Consider the following 18,319-nt stretch of genomic DNA (forward strand, 5'->3'; position numbering starts at 1 on the left):
TCCTCGCTCATGGGGAGTTCGCTGGTAAAGAGCTACAGGCCCACGGCAGATGGTCATTCGGCTGCCAATGGAGTAACTTGTTCCTGCAGGAACAGCCTGAGAAAAAGCCTGATTTTAGCTCTAGGCAACGACCCGTCGCTGCAAGAGTGACCGGGAGGGTTTCTTTTTGAAAGGTGAAAGCAGCAGTCTGCAGACATCAGGGATGGGGTGGGAAGGAAGGCGGCTTCCTCCTGGATGCAGGAAGGAAGGCCCTCGCCTACCCGAGGATCCACATCACGATAGCTGCCAACCTCACGTTTTAGCCGAGCATCCACGAACTCCCTCTTCAATTGAACCGCTGACTGAGGACGTAAATAAACGGACGCAAACCCAAAAAGCACCCAGCTCGAAAGGCAGGAAGCCAAAAGCAGGAAGAGAGTTCAGCCCCACCAGCTGCTGACTCTGGGCCCTCTGAGGAATGGGGCAACCTCAGTCTGCACGGTCGGCCCATGGCCCTCCTTGGTGTCAAGGCTGAGGCCGGGGCAGAGGAGCGCTGGTCAGCAAGGTCACGTCCAATACCTCAAGCATGCGATGCTCTGGAGAGAAGGCAGTAACTGAGGCAGAGCCTTCTCTCCCTCAAGTGGGAACCCGCTTCCCTCTGTGCCAACTTGTTTCTCTTGTGCCGCCTTCAGGAGGCTGGGAGAGCTGGCACAATCCAGGCCGTCCAGGCCAGCACTTCTCCATCTCTCACATCCCAACCACTCGGGGAAGGGGATGGTCACTTGTGGCCCTGGTGTGGCCTCTCTCTCTCCCTTGCCTCCTCTATAGCCCGGTCCTGCCATGCCGTCTCCCTCTTACACCCTCTGCCTGGCTCCGGCCCATCTCTGCTGGCCGATGGCACCTCACGTCATCTCCTGCACGCTGTGGCCCACTTCCAGCTTTCAGCAGCCAGGCTTTAGGCTCCCTGAGGGTCAGTAGGGTCGCCTCCTACTTCTCCTGACGGCCCCAGCGGCCCCATCGCATACCTCATTCCCTCCTATGTGTACACGGCAGGCAGAGATGGTCATTTCCCTTTTTGTCTGTGTGCCCAGCTCCCAAGAGGCACATGTTGGTGGAACTGGGTATCCTGGATCAGGAAGCATTCGCCAACCACTGCTCCCAACAGTTCCCCTTCTCAAGGGGCACCGGGCCCCAGAGGGGGCTTCAGCCCCGGGTCTGACAGAAGGTCCACCACAGATAGTGATGGCTCATCTCAGGTCACGGTTTCTGACGACGGGAAAAGCAGACACTGGAGGGGTGGGTGTGACTGGAACAAAAGTGACTCCCAAACATCTCTGAAAACATCGGAGACCTCGTAGCTCACAAGGAGGCATCAGGTCAGCCAGAAGACACTGGAAGGCGTCACAAGACAGCATGCTGCTTGCTACATCGAGGCACAGAACAATAGCACAGCAAGGCTCTGGGGGTGTCTGGGTAGTGGCAGCATAAGCCAGAAAAAGCACCTGGGGCAGGGGAGGGAGTCCTCTGCCAAATATGCCCCAAATCCCCCTCTCAAGGTGATAGGAGCCCCACCATGGAGCTGGCAGGCCCTCGGAGGCTACCTAGGCCAAGCCCATCCTCCTAAAGGGGGAATCTAAGGCCCAACGACCCCCAGAAACAAGATGCCAAGCTGGGGTCAGAGGCCAGGACCCAGGGACTTCCACATCGGGGCTCTGCCCCTATGCCACACTGTCTGAGAGAAAATGCTATACAAATGGACGCTATCCATTGTAACAAAAATGTGGACAGAATAAAAAGCTCCAAAAAGCAAATTTGGTTTAGAAGGAATTGAGGGAATCAAAAGAAATGGCTTATTAATGACCGAAGCTGTGAGTGAAAGCCCAGAAAGGGACAATGGGCTTGAGGGCTTGAGGGCCCAGAAAGCTGTGCTGGACCCAACAAATCCGACTTCCACTCTGCCTCCAGAAGGAAGAGCGCAGCCATGCCTCACGCTGGTACTTTGTTCTCTAGCCTGGGATTCGAGCCTCCACACTGAAACCCCAAGAAAAAGGTGGGCAGAGGGCTTTTCCATCAGAGACTCAGTGGGCTTTCTGGGGCATCAAAGGAAGAACCACTTCCCTGTGGCCACTGGAGCGTGCCGGGTCCTCACCCATGCAAAGATGGGCTGGGATGAGGGCACTTCTGAGGCCCCTGCCCCCTCAGAAACCTTGGACTCCAGCAACATGGGAAGCTGGTCAAATCGGGCCAGTTTTGGTCTGAAGACTGTGGCTTGCTCCAAAAGTCTGAGAGCCTCTAACATACAATTATGGATCCCATTCTAGCCACACACATGCATCCTTTGAGATGTATGCGTGCCTAAAATGGCTCCTATTAGTTCAAATCCTTTGAAAGGCTGCCTGGGGCACAATGCTCTCAGTCTGGGATATACAAGTACATTCCAAATGCTGAACAAAAAAGGGATTTTATTTCAAGTGGAGAGAGCTCCAAAAGCAGCATTTCCAGCTTGGTTTCAAGTTGACAAGGTCCTGCACCTTCAAGTCTAACTTCCTTGTTTTCATACAAGGAAACTGAGGCAGAGAGCTGAAAGGATTTGCCCAAATTTCCATAACTAGATAATAGGAAGTCAGGCTCCATCAAATTCCAAGTCTACAGCAGTCTCCCCTCCCACAGAACTTAGTAAAATGGCATTTTCCCTTTCCCTCTGTGTTTACTATCTACCTAGATTTTGCTCTCATCTACAACATAAAAGCAGGATTAGAGGATTCTCATCACAGGGTGTATCCTGTGACAGTGAAGTCAGTTTGTCCCTCCCTCTCTCCCTCCCTCCCTCCCTCCCTTCCTCCCTCCCTCTCTCCCTCTCTCTCTCTCTCTCTCTCTCTCTCTCTCTCCCCCCTCCCTCTCTCTCTCCCTCACTTCCCTAACCCCCAGGCTGTGACCCTATCCCTACCTGCCAACTGCACATTTACATTTGATGTTCAGGTCTGTAGGGAGCATTTGAGAGTAAGAGACAGAGCATCAGAAGTCATAGATAGGTTCCTTTCTAAGACTGGTGGGAAGGCAAGAAATAGAAGACTTGGGGCAGTTAGGTGGCTCATTGGGTAGAGAGTCAGGCTTGGATTCGGAAAGGTCCTGAGTACAAATGTAGACTCAGACACTTCTATCTGTATGAACTAGGGGAAATCACTTAATCCCAATTCCCAATCCTTATGACTCTTTTGCCTTGGNCCCCTCCCTCTCTCTCTCCCCCCTTCCTCTCCTTTGTCTCCCCTTCCTCTCCTCTCCCTTCCTCTTTCTCTCTCCCCCTTTTGTCCCTCTCCTTCTCCCCTTCTCCCTCTCTCTCTCCATTCTTAGATGAAAGAAGCAGACTACAACCCAGGAAACTTGGCCGCTACTTTCCCATCACCTCTAGTACTGCTGGAATATCACCAGTGAGGCCCAGAAAGCATCAGCTCGGGCTTCTCAACCATCACACAGGCAGCCCCAAGCCAGGTCGCCATGACAGCCCATCACAGCGTGTGCACGTGTGGGCTGCTGCTGGGGCCTTCGAGGAAGACAGGGAGAACAGACCTCCTCTGGAAGCTTCCTTTCAGCTTAAGACTGACCCAACTCAATGTCCAGTTTCTCGTCCCAAAATCTGACCCAAGGGCAGCTCGGGCCCCTTTTAAAGCTCCAGTAGACATTCAAGTGTTCCAAGCCCGGGAGCTCCATTCTGAGGAGCCCCGCCGCAGCCATGGTGTCCCCCAAACCCCCAAGCTGCTCCAGCAAACATTGCATCACAATCCATTCCAAGACCCCAAGAGCCCTCCCCTCAGGCTTCCCCCACAGGACAACTGAGGGAAAGGAAGGGCAAGGCCCTAAAGGAGGCAAAGAGGAAGGGGAGAGTGGCTGCAGGAGCCTGCTGAGAGTCACCTCAGAGCCCCAGTGGGGGCCGCCATCCGTGGAAGCAGCAGGCTTCAGTCAGTGTGTAAGACACCTGCTAAGGCCCGGGGAATTCGAAGGTGGCTGGCCAGCTCTTCTCTGCGAGGGCTCTGAGCCTGGCCCAGCTGTCAGGGCTGAGCCCGGAGGAGCTCTCGGGGAGCTCTCAGACAGCCTCTCTGGGCGCTCTTTCTACCCCATCTTCCATCCAAGTCCCGACCCCAAGAAGAGATGCTCACCACAGCGGGGCTCTTGGGGGGACCCTTTCATGAAGAGCATGCAGGGGGCGGCATTGGTCAGCTTCTTCAGCCGCAAGTTGAGGTCCTCTTTCGTGTGGTCAGTGGAGCCGCGGGGAAGGGCACTGCTGGAAGCGTGGCGCTCCACCTTCCTGGTCAGCTCAGGGGCATGGGCGCCATCCAGCCGGTCCACTTTCTGGGCATTCTAAAACCAAGGGAGAAGCATCAGCAAAGGGTGACCGTCACCGGCTCGGAGGCGTCAGGGACTAAAGCACCGGGACAAAGCGGGGGAAGAGGACAGGGCCTGCCCCCAGCCAGGCCACAAGCTTCTCAATGGGCTCCTCTGGTCCAAGGCCACAGCGGCCAGGCGGATCACGAGCATTTCCAGCCCTGGCTCGGAGCCGTATCCACGAGGGTCCGACCACAATAAGGACTGTGTGTCCACAGACAAACCCTGGCCCTAGCTAGACAAGGCCCCAAACCACCCAGCCAAGTTCAGGGAACTGAGCACCAAGGGGGGAGGGGGCCCTGGTAGGGAGGCAGAGAAGACCGAGCCGCTCACTATTCCCAAAGGGCACAGAAGTCAGGTCTCCTATCCCACGGGCCTGGGAACCCCAAGATCGGGGGAGCCTCGGCCTCGGTGCCTGGAGTTAGGCCTCTGACGTGGCTGGCCTTCGTCTTACCTGAAAGAACAGGAAGGTTGGGACAGAACTGATTTCATATTTCTCAGACACTTCAGGAACAGCTTCAGCTTCCAACTAGAAAAGAAGGCCAGACGGATCATTAGAGGATCATTAGAGGGCTTCCATCTCACAGCAGAGTCCTAAGAGTTTGGTGCAAAAGTTTACGACACATTTACATGTAAATGAGGCTCGCAGTGCTGCGCAGTGTCAAAACAGGTTCAGAGGGTTTTATTTTGTTGCACATTTCAAAGCTGCCCGCAGGCTCTCGGTGCACTAGTGACCTCGTAAATTTTCAATCATATGCAGCTCCTACTATATTGAAATCCATAAATCACTGACCCCAGTTATGTCATGATTACAGTGCTTATTTTCTGCCCACAGCAATTCTTCCTGTTTGCTCTATTGACTAATTCCGAGAGGCAGTACATCATGACTGACAGCTGCAGCCTTCTGCAAATTATGAAGCAAAAGGAGTATTTCTCCAATAAACTATTGATGTCTGATACATTTTACTTTTAACTCCTGCAAGGCCACTGGACAGTCAGCAGGCAACTTGTGAGGCAACCTGCCAGGAAGTCCATTCCCGCATCTCACTCACTGTCCACTCCATGAAAGAAGAAGCCTGTAGCATAGCGCTGGATGATTCCGTTGAGGTCCCAGTGATCTATAATATGAGGCTCTCTGAAACGTGGCCGCAGAACTATATTTGGCACCATAATTTCTAAATTGGAATCCAACCACAGCAAACTACTTTATGTTGAAGTTTATCAATGCTCTGCTTTGAGAAGAACTCAAGTACATTATATTTTTCCCTCAGAGGACTGTCAATTTAATTTAAACTTTTTGAAACCAATAAAAGCTTGAATTCATATTATACCTGTAGGAAATAAATTTTATTGATAAATTATATTGTTAAAAGTTGTTTTTTTAACTATACACTCATTTTTTTGGTGAGAAAATGACAGATTTTCTGGGTTAAAACACTATTTTTATCTGAAGCCTTACCCCGTCAGATTACATTTCTTTTAATGAACCTCAATATGTAATCGGGAAAGAAGAGTCATTCATCTTCGGTTGCCTCTTTTACCTTGCACACTCCTGGGTTTTCTGACTCTTCTACAAGTATTTTATTGTTTCTGGGTGAATCAATAGAGGCTTGATTTTGGACTTCTGAAAATCAAAATCTTGATGAATTTCATATCACTAAATCAAGGTAACTAATGACTAGAACTCAAAAACTGAGATGAGGCGGCAGCAGGGCTAAGGCAGGGAGAACAAATGGCAAAGGTGGCTGCTGAGAATACGGGCTTCGTGCAATTGAGACAACCTTCATGAGACCCACGAGTGGCTTCTAGAGTTTCTGAATCCTCCCTGCCACACCACCATATTTCATGGATACTGAACGGAGTGACCAAACAACTCCCAACAACCCATCTGCTCCAGCAGAGGCAAAGGCAGCTCCTTGAGGGAACAACCATTGCACTCAGTTACAAGTTACAAGAGAATTCTCCCCCCCCCCCCCCCCCCCCCCCCAAATTTAACACCTAGACAAATGTTAGAGACTACAGGAAGCGAGGCACACCAGTTTACTGCTGGTAATGAGAACTGGTGCAACCGATTCTAAAAGGAAAGCTGGAATTATGCCCCAAAAGTTGCCCAAATGTGTTTACCTCTTGACCCAGAAAGAGGAAAAGAACCCCTATTTACCTCCTCGCAAAAAAAAAAAAAAAAAAAAAAAAATTATGGTGGCTCATTTTATTGTGACAAAGAATTAGAAACCGAGGAGGTATCTGGGCCAATGGGGAATAAAATAGCTGAACTTATGAGAATAGAGAGGAGATCGAATTTTTTTTAACCCTTTCCTTCCAATACTCTATCAGTTCCAAGGCAAAAGAGCAGTAAGGACTAGGCAATGGGGGTTAAGTGACTTGCCCAGGGTCACAGCTAGAAGTGTCCAAGGGCACATTTGAACTCAGGAACTCCTGTCTCTATGACTGGCTCTCAAAACACTGAATCACTTTGCTGCCTTGACAATGCAATATAATTAAGCCCCAAGAAAGACCAGGGGAAGCACAGCCATGGAAGCAACACCACCACAAAGACAAAAAGCAAGGCCTCCCAGTGGGGACATGCCACCCTGCCTGTGAATGGAGAAATCATGGCAAAGGTATGGATCCACCATACTCTCAACAGCATTTAGTGTGGCACAGAGTCTGGAGAGCCAGAGTTGCCATCTGACCACTTAATGGCAAACAGCGTGACCTGGGCATGAGCCTAAACCTCCCCCCCCCCTTAGTTTCTCTTCTACAAAATGTGTTAATTAGACTCTGTGGTCCAATTCCAGCTCGAAAGCTGTGCCTCCATCACTTCCAGGCACAAGGGAGGAGTTCATGTGTCAGAAGAGACACACAGCAGAAGTCCTGTGGCAGGAGGGGTGGCTCGGGGTGGAGTGAGTCAAACATATTCTAATGTGTTCAGGACAAAGTGATTCATCCAAATTCTGATCAGGAACTAGACGTGAGCAAGGAGACATTGCCCTGCTGTTACATTAATGCTTCTAGCCTCATGATTCCATGTCCTAGGACACCCCCTGGGAGTCCAGAAAGACTGATATCCTTAAGTCTCTTTCAGAGAGCAAACAGTGGACACTGATTGACTTTCGGAGTTTCCTGTGTAACCTAATTTCTGTATTTTCTTTTTTCACTCTCTTTCTTGAAAACCAAGCTTTCTAGGTTAATTAATAAAAGGCTATGAAAGATACAAAGAACAGACTTTAGGACAAATTACAAAAACCATCCCCCTCCAAGAGAGTACATTTATTCAAGAATTATTCCAATATCACTTAGATTTCAGTCTTTCCAAAGATTAGCATTTTTTTTGGCTTTCATGTTTATTCATTGATTTTCCTTAGCATTATTTCTTTATGTAAATAATGGAATTGAAAATAAAGTTTGTTTTCTTAAAACAATCAAGTAGACAGAAAACAATCGGCCTCCTCTCCCAAAAGCATTAAAGGAAAAGAAAAGCCATTAGGAAATGCCCCCAAATTAACTTCGATACAAGGTGTTCTGCAGCAAGAAGCTCCTCTACAACCCTTGAAAGACCAGCAAATGAGTTCAAAGAAACGCTGGAAATTAAAATCAACATCAGAGAAGGGAAGCATCACTTCTGATTCTCAGGTTTCCAAAATGTACACAGCACCCCATTAAGCACTTTAACACCAAGGGTACCTTCTTCTCAGTAATAACAAATATTTTTGTCTACTTTAAAAATAGTAAAATAAAATTTTTTTTTATATTTTTCCAATTAATTAGACCTGAACTATACTAACCAGTCATTTGCTTAGAATTCTTTCTGCTCAAACACATCCTTATTTAACAAGGTTCAGATCACAAAGACTCCTTAAAAAGACATTTTAGTTACAAGAAAGCTTAGGCCAACTCAATTACTATTTTTTTTTAACCCTTATCTTCTTTCTTAGAATCACTATTTAAGTATGGTTCCAAGACAGAAGAGCAACATTAAGGGCTAAGCAACTGAGATTAAGTGACACCCAGGTCACCCAGCTAGGAAATATCTGAGGCAAAATTTGAACCAAGGACCTCTCATCTCTAGGCCTGGTACTTATCTACGGAGCCACCTAGTTGTCACAACCAATTACTTTTTTACCATAATTGTTAAAAATCTAAATTTTATTGTAGAAAGTAATCGATAATTAAAGAGGAAAACCTAAGACCAAAAACCAAATAAATGCGGCTAGCCAGCCAATAGCAGCTATAAAACCTGAAGGCTCCATGGTGGCCCACTTGTCTGTGAATGTGTGATGGCTGATCTGTCTTCTGCTTTCTCAAAGGGGGCCTTCCTTCCTGGCTGCCATGGAGCCTGCTGCTCCTATCTCCCTGACCAGGAAACACTTGGCTTGGCCTAGGTGCCACATCTACGATCTCTTCAAGAAAAAGGCCATTGGTACTCCCAAAGAAAAGGAAGATTTCTGCAGGAAGCCAAGAATCCTCTTTCACACTTCAATGAAAGAAGAGTTGAGGTGTTCGTGTTCTTCAGCTCATTTCTGGCTCTCTCCTTCCTTTTCCTTCCCAGTGGGAAAGGCAACGTGGCCATCCCCTCATTAAGGATCAGGAAGTATGACTGCTGTTTAAGGCAGACCCTTCTAAGAAACTGGGCTCACAGAAAGAGAGGAAAATGAGAAGGGGCAGCCACTTCATAGACCTTTTTTCCGGCTTCCATCAGCACCTGCAGAAAAGCAAGTCCTCCTCTCTCCTTCCTCAACTGACCAGAATGACCCTCCGAACACCCTCACATCTTAGTTCAATTTCCTCAACTCCCAGGACACCAGTCAGCTGTCAGCTTCAGGGGTCTGCTGCTAAGTCACACTAAGAACTTGGCAACCCCGAAACTGTTCACTTTCATGATCCCCAATTCCTCTCTGATCATCACAGCCTGTCCTCTCTGCTCCCTCTCCCTCATGTCTCTTCTGTTCTTGCCAACCCCTCCATGTCCTTCTTCCCCTTCTCTCAGGCCATCACCCTGACTCTGGCCTCAGTTTCTTCTGTTCTCAGTCCTGACGCTAAAGACAAGCCACACGGAACAGTGGGGAGGAGATCAGCTTCAAGTCAGGAAAATCTGGGCTCAACCTACTTTTGATGCTTGCAAGCTGAGGGGAACCCAAGAAGTCACTTAAGCTCTTGGAATCTCCATTTCCTCAACCCCCAAATGGGGAGATCAACACTGGATCCCAAGCTCCCAGAGTAGAGGTTCAAGTGAGACCTGAAATCCCAAGTCAATCAGATTCTCAGCACCCATTGGATGAGGAAAGGCCGTCCTTTGTCTCTCAAGCCCCCTCCTCTCTTCTCTTTATATCTCCAGAGAGTAGGGAGCCTTCTGCCTCACCAGGGTTCCTTGTTGCTCTAATAGCCAAGCCCTTGGCATTACTCACTTCTGCCCCACTCCTACAGACACACAAATCCACTTACCCTTTAAAAAAAAAATAGAAAAACCTTGATCTGACTATTCCAAGAGATACAATCTAGTTAGATGGAAAGGGCACTAGTTGGGCACTAGTCCTGGAGTTGGGTGAGACCTGGGTTCAAATCTCACTTCAAGGGTCAGCGAGGTGACTTCTATTGGGCAAATCACTTCACTCATTTGTCTCAGATTCCTCATCTATGAAATGAGCTGGAGAAGGAAATGACAAACCTCTCCAGTATCTTTGCCAAGAAAACCCCAACTACAGACACAGAGTCAAACGTGACTGAAATGAAACCAACCACTGAGGTTTCTGATTTCCTCAGTAAAACAAAATTGTTCTCTTGACATTCCCAGCACTCAGCCCCCTGGACCTCCTGGCACCTCTCAGCCACTAACCAGCATGGCGCTTGGCTTGACTCAGGCTCCTGGTTCTACTCCCATCTGATTCACAGGTTTTCCTCCCCAAAAGCACTGATTCGAAGACAGTGGACGACTTATCACCTCCCGTTCCTCATGTCCTTCCTCGGTCACTCTCCCCAGGAAGCCACTGGGATAGCTCTCCAGACAAAGGCTCTGTATTAGCCACACTCAGCACCAGTCCAGCTCGGCACAAACAACCTGTGCTGTTGATTTTTTGCCTTCATCGGGCCAAGTGGTCAGCAATTTCCTCCCTCTTTCCTTCTGGTACAGAAACCACTGGAGGAAAGACTCAGGTTTTTGTCCTTGACTCTACTTCCCCAAGACCCAGCCCAAATCATGCCTTGCACCTCCAGATCAGCAAGCCTGGGAGAGCTGCTTCCAAGCCAAACAGACACCAAGCCTCTAGCTCGCTGGCTCCAGGGCCGCCACCCTCCTCTCCCCAACATCCCTGGCCTCTAGCAGAGTCTTATGGGAGCCACCCATCCTGGGGGAAATCAGAGCAGGTCCTTCTCTTAAGCACTGCTTCTTCTCCTAATGCCATCTTCTTAGCCAGCCCCACACCCAGCTTCAGTCACCAGCAGACCAATGGAGTCACATGTCCTGGAAGGAATGTCTCTCCTGCCCAAGACACCACAGATATCATCTCATGGTCCCCAGGCTGGACATCCCATCCCAGATACACACTGGAATCTGCAAACTCCCCGATGATTCAGCATTTGAGACCGCAAAGCTTGTCTCATTCCTAGAGATGCCCTCTTTCACGATGGCATCTGTACCACTGCGGCACAGCATGATGTGTCCTGCTCAGAGAAGCCAGAACCACCACCCTCTGCAGAAAGAGTTGTTTTGTTTTTTAACCTCTTACCTTCTATCTTAGAATCACTACTGTGTATTGGTTCTAAGACAGAAGAGCTGTAAGGGCAAGGCAATGGGGGTTCAATGACTTGTCCAAGGTCACACAGCTAGGAAGTGCCTGAGGCCAGATTTGAACCTAGAGCCTTCCATCTCCATGCCTGGCTCTCTATGCACTGAGTCACCTAACTCCCCTGGAAGAGTTTTCAAACCAGTTTAGAAGGCCTTTTTCTTTAGAAGGGACATTCTTCCATCCAAAAGGCTTGCATCTTCCTCGGCTTCTTCACATCCTGTTTCTTCTACATTTTCCCAAAGGCACTTCTCAAAAAATGCCTCTTCCAACACCTCAGGAACAAGGAGGTTTCCTTCTGCCCTTCCACCTCTCAAGCAGGAAAGGGACTCTGCATCCAGTCCTCATGCAGAATTGTGGACGTGACCTCATCTGTGCAGGTCCCTAAATCTTTCTTTTCTTCCATTTTTGATGAATGCTGAGACTCACTGACTCCAGGAGGCATCACCCTGATTCATTCACTCCTCATTTTCTTTCTTCTTTGTTTTTAAGAGAATTTATCTCCAGGTATCTCAGCCTCCTCCCACCACAGAAGGCATCATTCATCAAACAGTAATGTATATGTAGAAGTATGCCTTTCATGCTGACTTCTCAGTTTCTCTGGAAGTGGTATTCACGAGTTATTTTTTTAAGTAGTAAATCTATAGCTATAGAATGTTCTCTTGGTTCTACTCATTTCACTCTTCTTTATCCCATGTAGTGTGTTCCAAATTTTCTTAAACTTAGCCAGCTTATCGTTTCTTAAGGCCCAGTAGTATTCCATCACAACCATATGCCACATTTTGTCCAGCCATTCCCCAACTGATGGGCATCCCTTCAATTAAAGAGAGCTGCTCTTTTAAAACTATTTTAAAACACGTAAGTTCTTCTTTTTCCCTCGTCTCCCTGGGAAACAGACTCAGCAATAGTAATCCTGAGTCTAAGGGTATACACAGTTTTATGACTAGGACACAATTCCAAATGGTTCAAGCAATTCACAGTTCACACTCAGTTATTTTAGCCAACCTGATGGGTGGGCACTGCTCATTTTCTAGGAGCTCCTAAAATCATCTTCTGGACCTCAGAGTTCATCTCCTCAGTTCACTCCTTGCTCAAGTACATTTATTTGGGTCTGTAATTATTAGATTTCTGTCAAAAGTCTAAAAGAAATAAGATGGTGCCTTCAACTGCTCAGAGAGGCTAGTGAAGAAATCCAATTTCTAGCCTCCACCCTTCCCATACTCATGACAGATGTCTCCTCGTACCTTCAAGGCACTGCCATCTTGTATCCTTGCTCTTTTTCTTTTTTATTCCCTTGCCTTCCATCTTAGGATCAATACTGTGTATTGTTTCCAAGGCAGAACAGTAAGGGATAGGTGATGGGGGTTCAGTGACTTGCCCAGGGTCACCCAGCTAGGAAGTGTCTGAGGCCAGATATTAACCTGGGACCTCCCGTCTCTGGGCCTGGCTCTCTATTCACTGAGCTACCCAGCTGCCCCATGTCCTTACTCTTGGCAGGAGGGAGGACCAAGTGGCACAAAGGAGTCACTTCTCACTCAAAGGCCACTGTAGTGGCAGCAGCAGCTCCACTCTCGGCCTGTGTCTTTCTTCCTTCCCCTTCTCCGGTTTGAACACCCATTGGCACAGCACAAGGGGCCTAGGTTAAGAAAGCTTCTGTCTTCTCATGAAGGGTCAAGGCAGAATGATCCATCCTAAAGGTGAGGCCCCAATCTAGCACTACAGAGCATTTCACGAGGAGTCAGGGAAATGTGACGGACATTTCACAAATGAGAAAGCTCAGCCATAGTCCTTCTACCCCAGGATCACCCAGCTGTACAGTCATTCCACTCACAAAGACTAAAGCAAATGTCACTGGCCTTCAGGGCTAGTCAGGAATGACTGGAAATTCATTTAAACTTGAAACATTTTTTAGTAAAAATACCAAATTCAAGCTCAAAGTTGATTCAAATATTTTAACAATTTAAAAGAGCATTTTGGAAGTTTATGTCCCATCCTAGAGGACAACTGTTCTGTATTTGGAGGTAAAGAGCCTGAGAAGTTATATGGTGAGGGCAGAGGAAGAAGCATGATCTCCTAAGCCTAGCTCAGTCACCTGGCTGGGTGACCCTGGATAAGTCGCTTAACCCCCACTGCCCAGCCCTTAGTGTTCTTCTGCCTTAGACTTCATACTATTGATTCTAAGACAGAAGGCAAGGGTTTTTTTTTTTTTAAAAAAGAAGAGAGGATTGTTTTCAAATGACTTGCATTAATGTGTGTTCACTTTGCCTCTCTGGTCTCTCTGACTAGGAAATGCAGACTGTCTCTCAAAAAGATTGCACTGCACACGCTCACTCCCATGGGATACCAAATACCACTTGGGTTACAATCTGCCCCAACAGCTCTCGATTAAAGAAAAATTAATGCAAATGGAGAATTTTAGGAAAATCTTGAATCCTGAAAGACACCTGAAGGAATGAGTGGAATGACTGGAGATGGCCACCTTAGCCGGAGCTCGATCGGGTGATCGACATGAAGATAAAGGGTCAGCGTTCTTGGCTGCCTGAGTCACTTAAGCGCCTTAACAACCTGAAATCTCACAGCTAGCACAGCACAAGGTAACTCTGTATTCATTCTAAATAAATCATGGGGCCAATGGGCAGGCGGGCGGGCGAGCAGGCGGGCGGGCAGGCAAGCAGACAGGAGCAGTTACTTAAGCCAGTAACTCGATTCCGATCCAAACTGACTTAGAACAATTACCTTCATCTTGATTAATCCCAGGATTGAAACAATTAATCATTAATCTCACTTGTAATCATTAGCTTTTATCACAGGCTAAACACATGCTCCTGAGGTTCCCCCTCCTAGTGTGGCTATGGGACATCGCAGGGTTATGTCCTCGGGTCCCATGATCTCTTTCATTGCCCGGGTCCCCATTCCTACCAAAGCTTTTAGGAGCTCATTCCCTTTAATGAAGACTGTGGATACCAACTGTAGCTTTGTAGCTGCTTGTCAGAATTCAGTTTGCTCCACAGAATACAGAAAAAGAGCAGGGCATCTCTAATCTGTATTCATTGGGTTTCCCTGTACCAAGCTGAAAGGCAAAGGGAAACAGATAGACAGCCGGACAGCTACAGATAGCATCAAATGTTTATTAAGCACCTGTTTTGTGCCAAGCAACAAAAGGCAGTCCTTGCCCTCATGTGAAGCAAGCCAAGAGACACAGAGCAAGCCCTGTGCAAGAGAAAAATAGGAGAGAACTGACAGAGAGCCAGCACCAGGCTTCCTGTAGAAGGCAGGATGTGAGGTGAGACTTCAAGGAAACTGAGGAGCTTGGGGAGGAGGCAGAGCATTACAGGGCTGGGGGCCAGCCAGAGAGAATGGACAAACAGGATCAAGAAATGGGCGTCTTATTCAAGGAAGTCACTTGGAAGCGGGTGTGACTGAATCAAGGAGTATGAGTTGGGGCTAAGACTCCAAGGCAAGGGAGCACTCTGAATGCCAAACGGAGCACTGTGTATCGAATTAGAAGGCAATAAGGGAGCCTGACAGCAGCAGCTCAAACTAAGCCCTTGAACCCTGTGTAGGAAGCTCTCTGATGCTTTGAGATTTCTTCTCAATGAATCTCCAAATCACATTCTACTTAGACTGAGTCTGTCCAAAATTCTCAAAATGGGGATGGGGGAGCTGCTTTGACCAGTAGCACTGATGTGTATGACTTATCACCACAGGACTGTATTAAGCTAACTTTAATTGTGACTCTTTTTATCTTAGAGGAAAAACAATCAGTTAGTAAAAAATGAAGAGCAGAGAATTCCCAAAGAATTCTGAATTGACATTCCACCCCCCCCACCCAAGCTTGAGGGGATGAGAAGGGGATCGATTGGCTCACCTCCTCTCAGAGAACTGAACTCAAAGCATAAACATTTCTCCCCAGAATCAGCCTTTTCACCTGCTTCACAATGGCTGACCCTCAGCTCCATTAATATTTTAACTCCAGGCAACCCTTCTGCTGGCCAGAGGGTGCGGTCTTTAATCCATTCCCAACCCTCCCCCAAGAAGCCAGCCTCTACCCAGGAGGGCCCCCTGGGGGACAAGGGAAGAAGAGGAGGGAGAAGGAGGTGGCTACACAGCACTGAGAGGTTTGCAAAGTACTTTAGAGATACTAATTAATTGGATCTCACAACAATCCAGCAAGATGTACTACTCTGATCATCTCCCCCTCCCCCCCCCCAGGGCTGCAGGAGCCCCCTGGGACTGAAGACAATCTAAACAGCTTACCCAGCTCTACCCCCTCACCACACCCAACTCGGCTGAGACCTGGTAAACACTGCCCTTAGTTTAAGCAAAGGATAGTCATGGAGGTCAATTTGCTGCCCAAATGACCACGTCCTTAATGACAAGGGCCTGTAGGTTACCTGTTGTATGATTCCCCAAACTGTAGTAGCTCCAGTCAGGGGATAAAGAAAAGTTAGTGTGGAAAACAAACAGGTGCTAAGAGGTAGGGGAGAAGTGGATCTGGCTCTCTGAACCGGAGGTCATCTATCAATCTCCTCCATAAAAGGAAACTAATGGGCAAAAAGAAAAGAAAGATAAAAAACGGGCGATACCTTCACGAATGCAACTTGGGGGTGCTCCTTGGCTAATTCCACCATGACATCGTTCATCTGGAGGCACTGGGGAGCCCACGGTGCCCAAAAATGGATGACAACGAGGGACCTGTAAAGCAAGACATTTTTACTATTTATTAAAGTGTTTGAATTTTTTTAAGATACTTATCCAAATGCAGATACAGTTCAAGCTAACTACTGCTTCTCAGCATTTTTTTTTAAGGCAAACAGGGTTAAGGGACTTGCCCAGGGTCACCAAGCTAGGAGATATCTGAGGCCACATTTGAACTCAGGTCTTCCTGACTTCCCGGCCTTATCCCCTGCCCCTCTGCAAGCACTTCAGCCACACTCAATGCCAAGTCTGCCAAAAAGCCAGGCCCTGCTCTGTGGGAGCTCCCAGTCTAATGGAGGAGCCATTGGCAAACAACTATGTACAGAAGAACTAACAGGCTAGAGTCAGAGGAAATCTCAGGGAAGGCTCCAAAGTGCATGAAGGCAGTTCAGCAAGCTTGTCATAAGAGGTGGAAGGAAGCCAGGGAGACCAAAAGATGAAGAGAAGGGAGAGTACTGCAGGAAAGAGGCACCAGGGAAAGTACAAACAGGAGGGAGCTGCAGAGCCCAACAGTGAAAAGGGCAGGGAGTCAGGATGCGCTCCCTCCTCCCCAGAATCTCCTACTGGGGCTGGGACCATCACAAAGGCAAGCTGGAGGAAGAACACTGAGGTTGACCACGCTGAGGTTGACCACGCTGAGGTTGGACCGGGCGGAGGGACAAAAGGAGCTCCTTAATCCTGGCAATGGAAGGCCAGAAAAGAGAAGAAGAGGAAGGCCCGGGGGAGCTCTCCGTGTGGCTCACCCTCACCAAGTCTTCCCTGCTAGAGACCTTGGCCCTGGAAGAGGGTCACCAAGGAGGGCCTGATGTTGGAGAGCCTCCAGGGCCATCTTTTGGAAGGAAAAAGAGGATCCTGGGCTCCTGGGAGAAGGAGACACCTGCCCAGGCTCTTCCTCTTGGAAACATTGTATAGAGCCGCCCTTCGCAAGAGGGCTTCACTGGTATCATTGTTTCCAAGAGGACAGGCCTGGAGCTCTTCCAGGCTTCAACACAAACTTTTAGAACAAGCCCCCCAGCAGTGGCATGGAGCATCAGGAATGGCTCCTCCCTGCACTTACCCAGCCAGGCTGGGGATGCCCTGGACAAGGGTGAAGGCAAAAAGTCCCCACTGGGGGAGGGGCCTCCTTCACTCTACCTCTCCACCCCTGACCCTGTGGACCCCGGCCAAGTCCATCTGCATCACCAGCACCACCCCAGCCCCTTTTCAAACCCCACACACTGAGGACGCCAAATCTGGGCTGGGCTGGGCCTGGAGACTCCCAAATCAGCGGCCTCTCCACAGAGTCTAAACGAGCCCGAGAGGGTGCTGGGGACTCAGTGTCCTCCTCTGTACAAGGAGGTGAAGCCACTGAGCAGAACTAGAGCCGCCTCGTTTAACCAATGCAGAGTCCTCTGCCGGAGTGATCCCGAAGCTGAGTCCGGGCCGGGAGAGGCCAGGGCAGCCTGGGGTACTTCCGCCCATCCCTCCCCCCACCGCAGAAAAGAGAGTGAGGGGAGGCCTCGGAAGCTGACTTCCCCATCCTTAGCCCCCCTCCCCGCAGTGGGCCCCAAGATCGTGGCGGGGTAGAGTGTAAGCTGGGGCCCCGGAAAATAGGGGGACCGAGGTCCTGGCAGGCAGTAAGGTCCCCGACCTAGGGCCTCTCCTACTTGGACCGCACTGAACCTCCCCCTCCCCCCAGGGCCAGCAGGGAGAAAGTGAGGCCCAGAGAGTGAGTTCCCAGTCCGCGGCGGGCAGAGCTGCGGCAATGGCCTGGATGGGAGATCACTCCGCAGGCTTGGACCTCAGTCAATCTTCCTGGAGGCCTGAGCGCCTCGGACTCCCACACGCCCGGGCCCTGCCTCAGTTTCCCTTTTGAGAAATGGGCCGCCCGTACCTGGCCCGGAGGCGCAGCAGCTCGTCGAACTGCGCTCGGGACGCAACCTCCAACAGAGCCCCAGAATGGGTTCTGGCCTCGGGCCCCGGCCCGGGTGCGGGTCTGGCCCCGACACCCGCTGCTACCTCGGCCGCCGCTGCCGCCGCCCCGGCCGCCATGCTGCCAGACGCCCGACGCCCGTCGCCCGCGCGCCCGGACGCTGACGCCACCGCCGTCAGGGAAGAGCAAACAAGCGCCGGCCCTAGCTCCGCCCCTGGCTCCACCTCCGACCAGGCAACCACGCCGAACGCCGAGCTGCGACTGCGCAATTGGGAAGTGAAGCACGAGAGCGGCTAAGACCGAGAGAGCCCGAGAGACCACGCCTCCGACCTCGGGAAACGCTGAGATTGGAGAGTCTAGAGAAGGGGAGGGAACCCCGCCTCTTCCGCCTCTAAGACCCTCCCGTCCCTCCCAGCTCAAGGAAAGGCCGCCATTGGGTCTCGGGGGGCAGAGCAAGAGGAAGGGAAGACTGAGCAAGAGGTCACGAGAGGCCCCGCCCTCTTCCCCCTCCGCCCCGCCCCTTGACTATAGAAGGGGTTATAATTGGGCCACCCGGAAGCAGATGGGGAGG

At 49.7% G+C, this 18,319-nt stretch overlaps 1 protein-coding gene across 1 annotated transcript in view; it reads right to left on the reverse strand.

Annotated features, from left to right (window-relative positions):
- Window positions 1-17,876, reverse strand: part of GLRX3 (glutaredoxin 3) — a 28,810-nt gene extending 10,934 nt beyond the window's left edge. Inside the window, exons 1-4 of the mRNA XM_044659187.1 lie at window positions 17,710-17,876; window positions 15,725-15,833; window positions 4,814-4,888; window positions 4,134-4,335 (exon numbers count right to left, since the gene is read on the reverse strand). Of these exons, the coding sequence (XP_044515122.1) occupies window positions 4,134-4,335; window positions 4,814-4,888; window positions 15,725-15,833; window positions 17,710-17,867 (544 nt within the window). The 5' untranslated portion in view covers window positions 17,868-17,876. The remainder of the gene's footprint in view (window positions 1-4,133; window positions 4,336-4,813; window positions 4,889-15,724; window positions 15,834-17,709) is intronic.
- Between the last annotated feature and the right edge of the window lie 443 nt (window positions 17,877-18,319).

Source organism: Gracilinanus agilis, chromosome 2 (assembly GCF_016433145.1).
Source record: "Gracilinanus agilis isolate LMUSP501 chromosome 2, AgileGrace, whole genome shotgun sequence".
NCBI classification, from domain to species: domain Eukaryota; kingdom Metazoa; phylum Chordata; class Mammalia; order Didelphimorphia; family Didelphidae; genus Gracilinanus; species Gracilinanus agilis.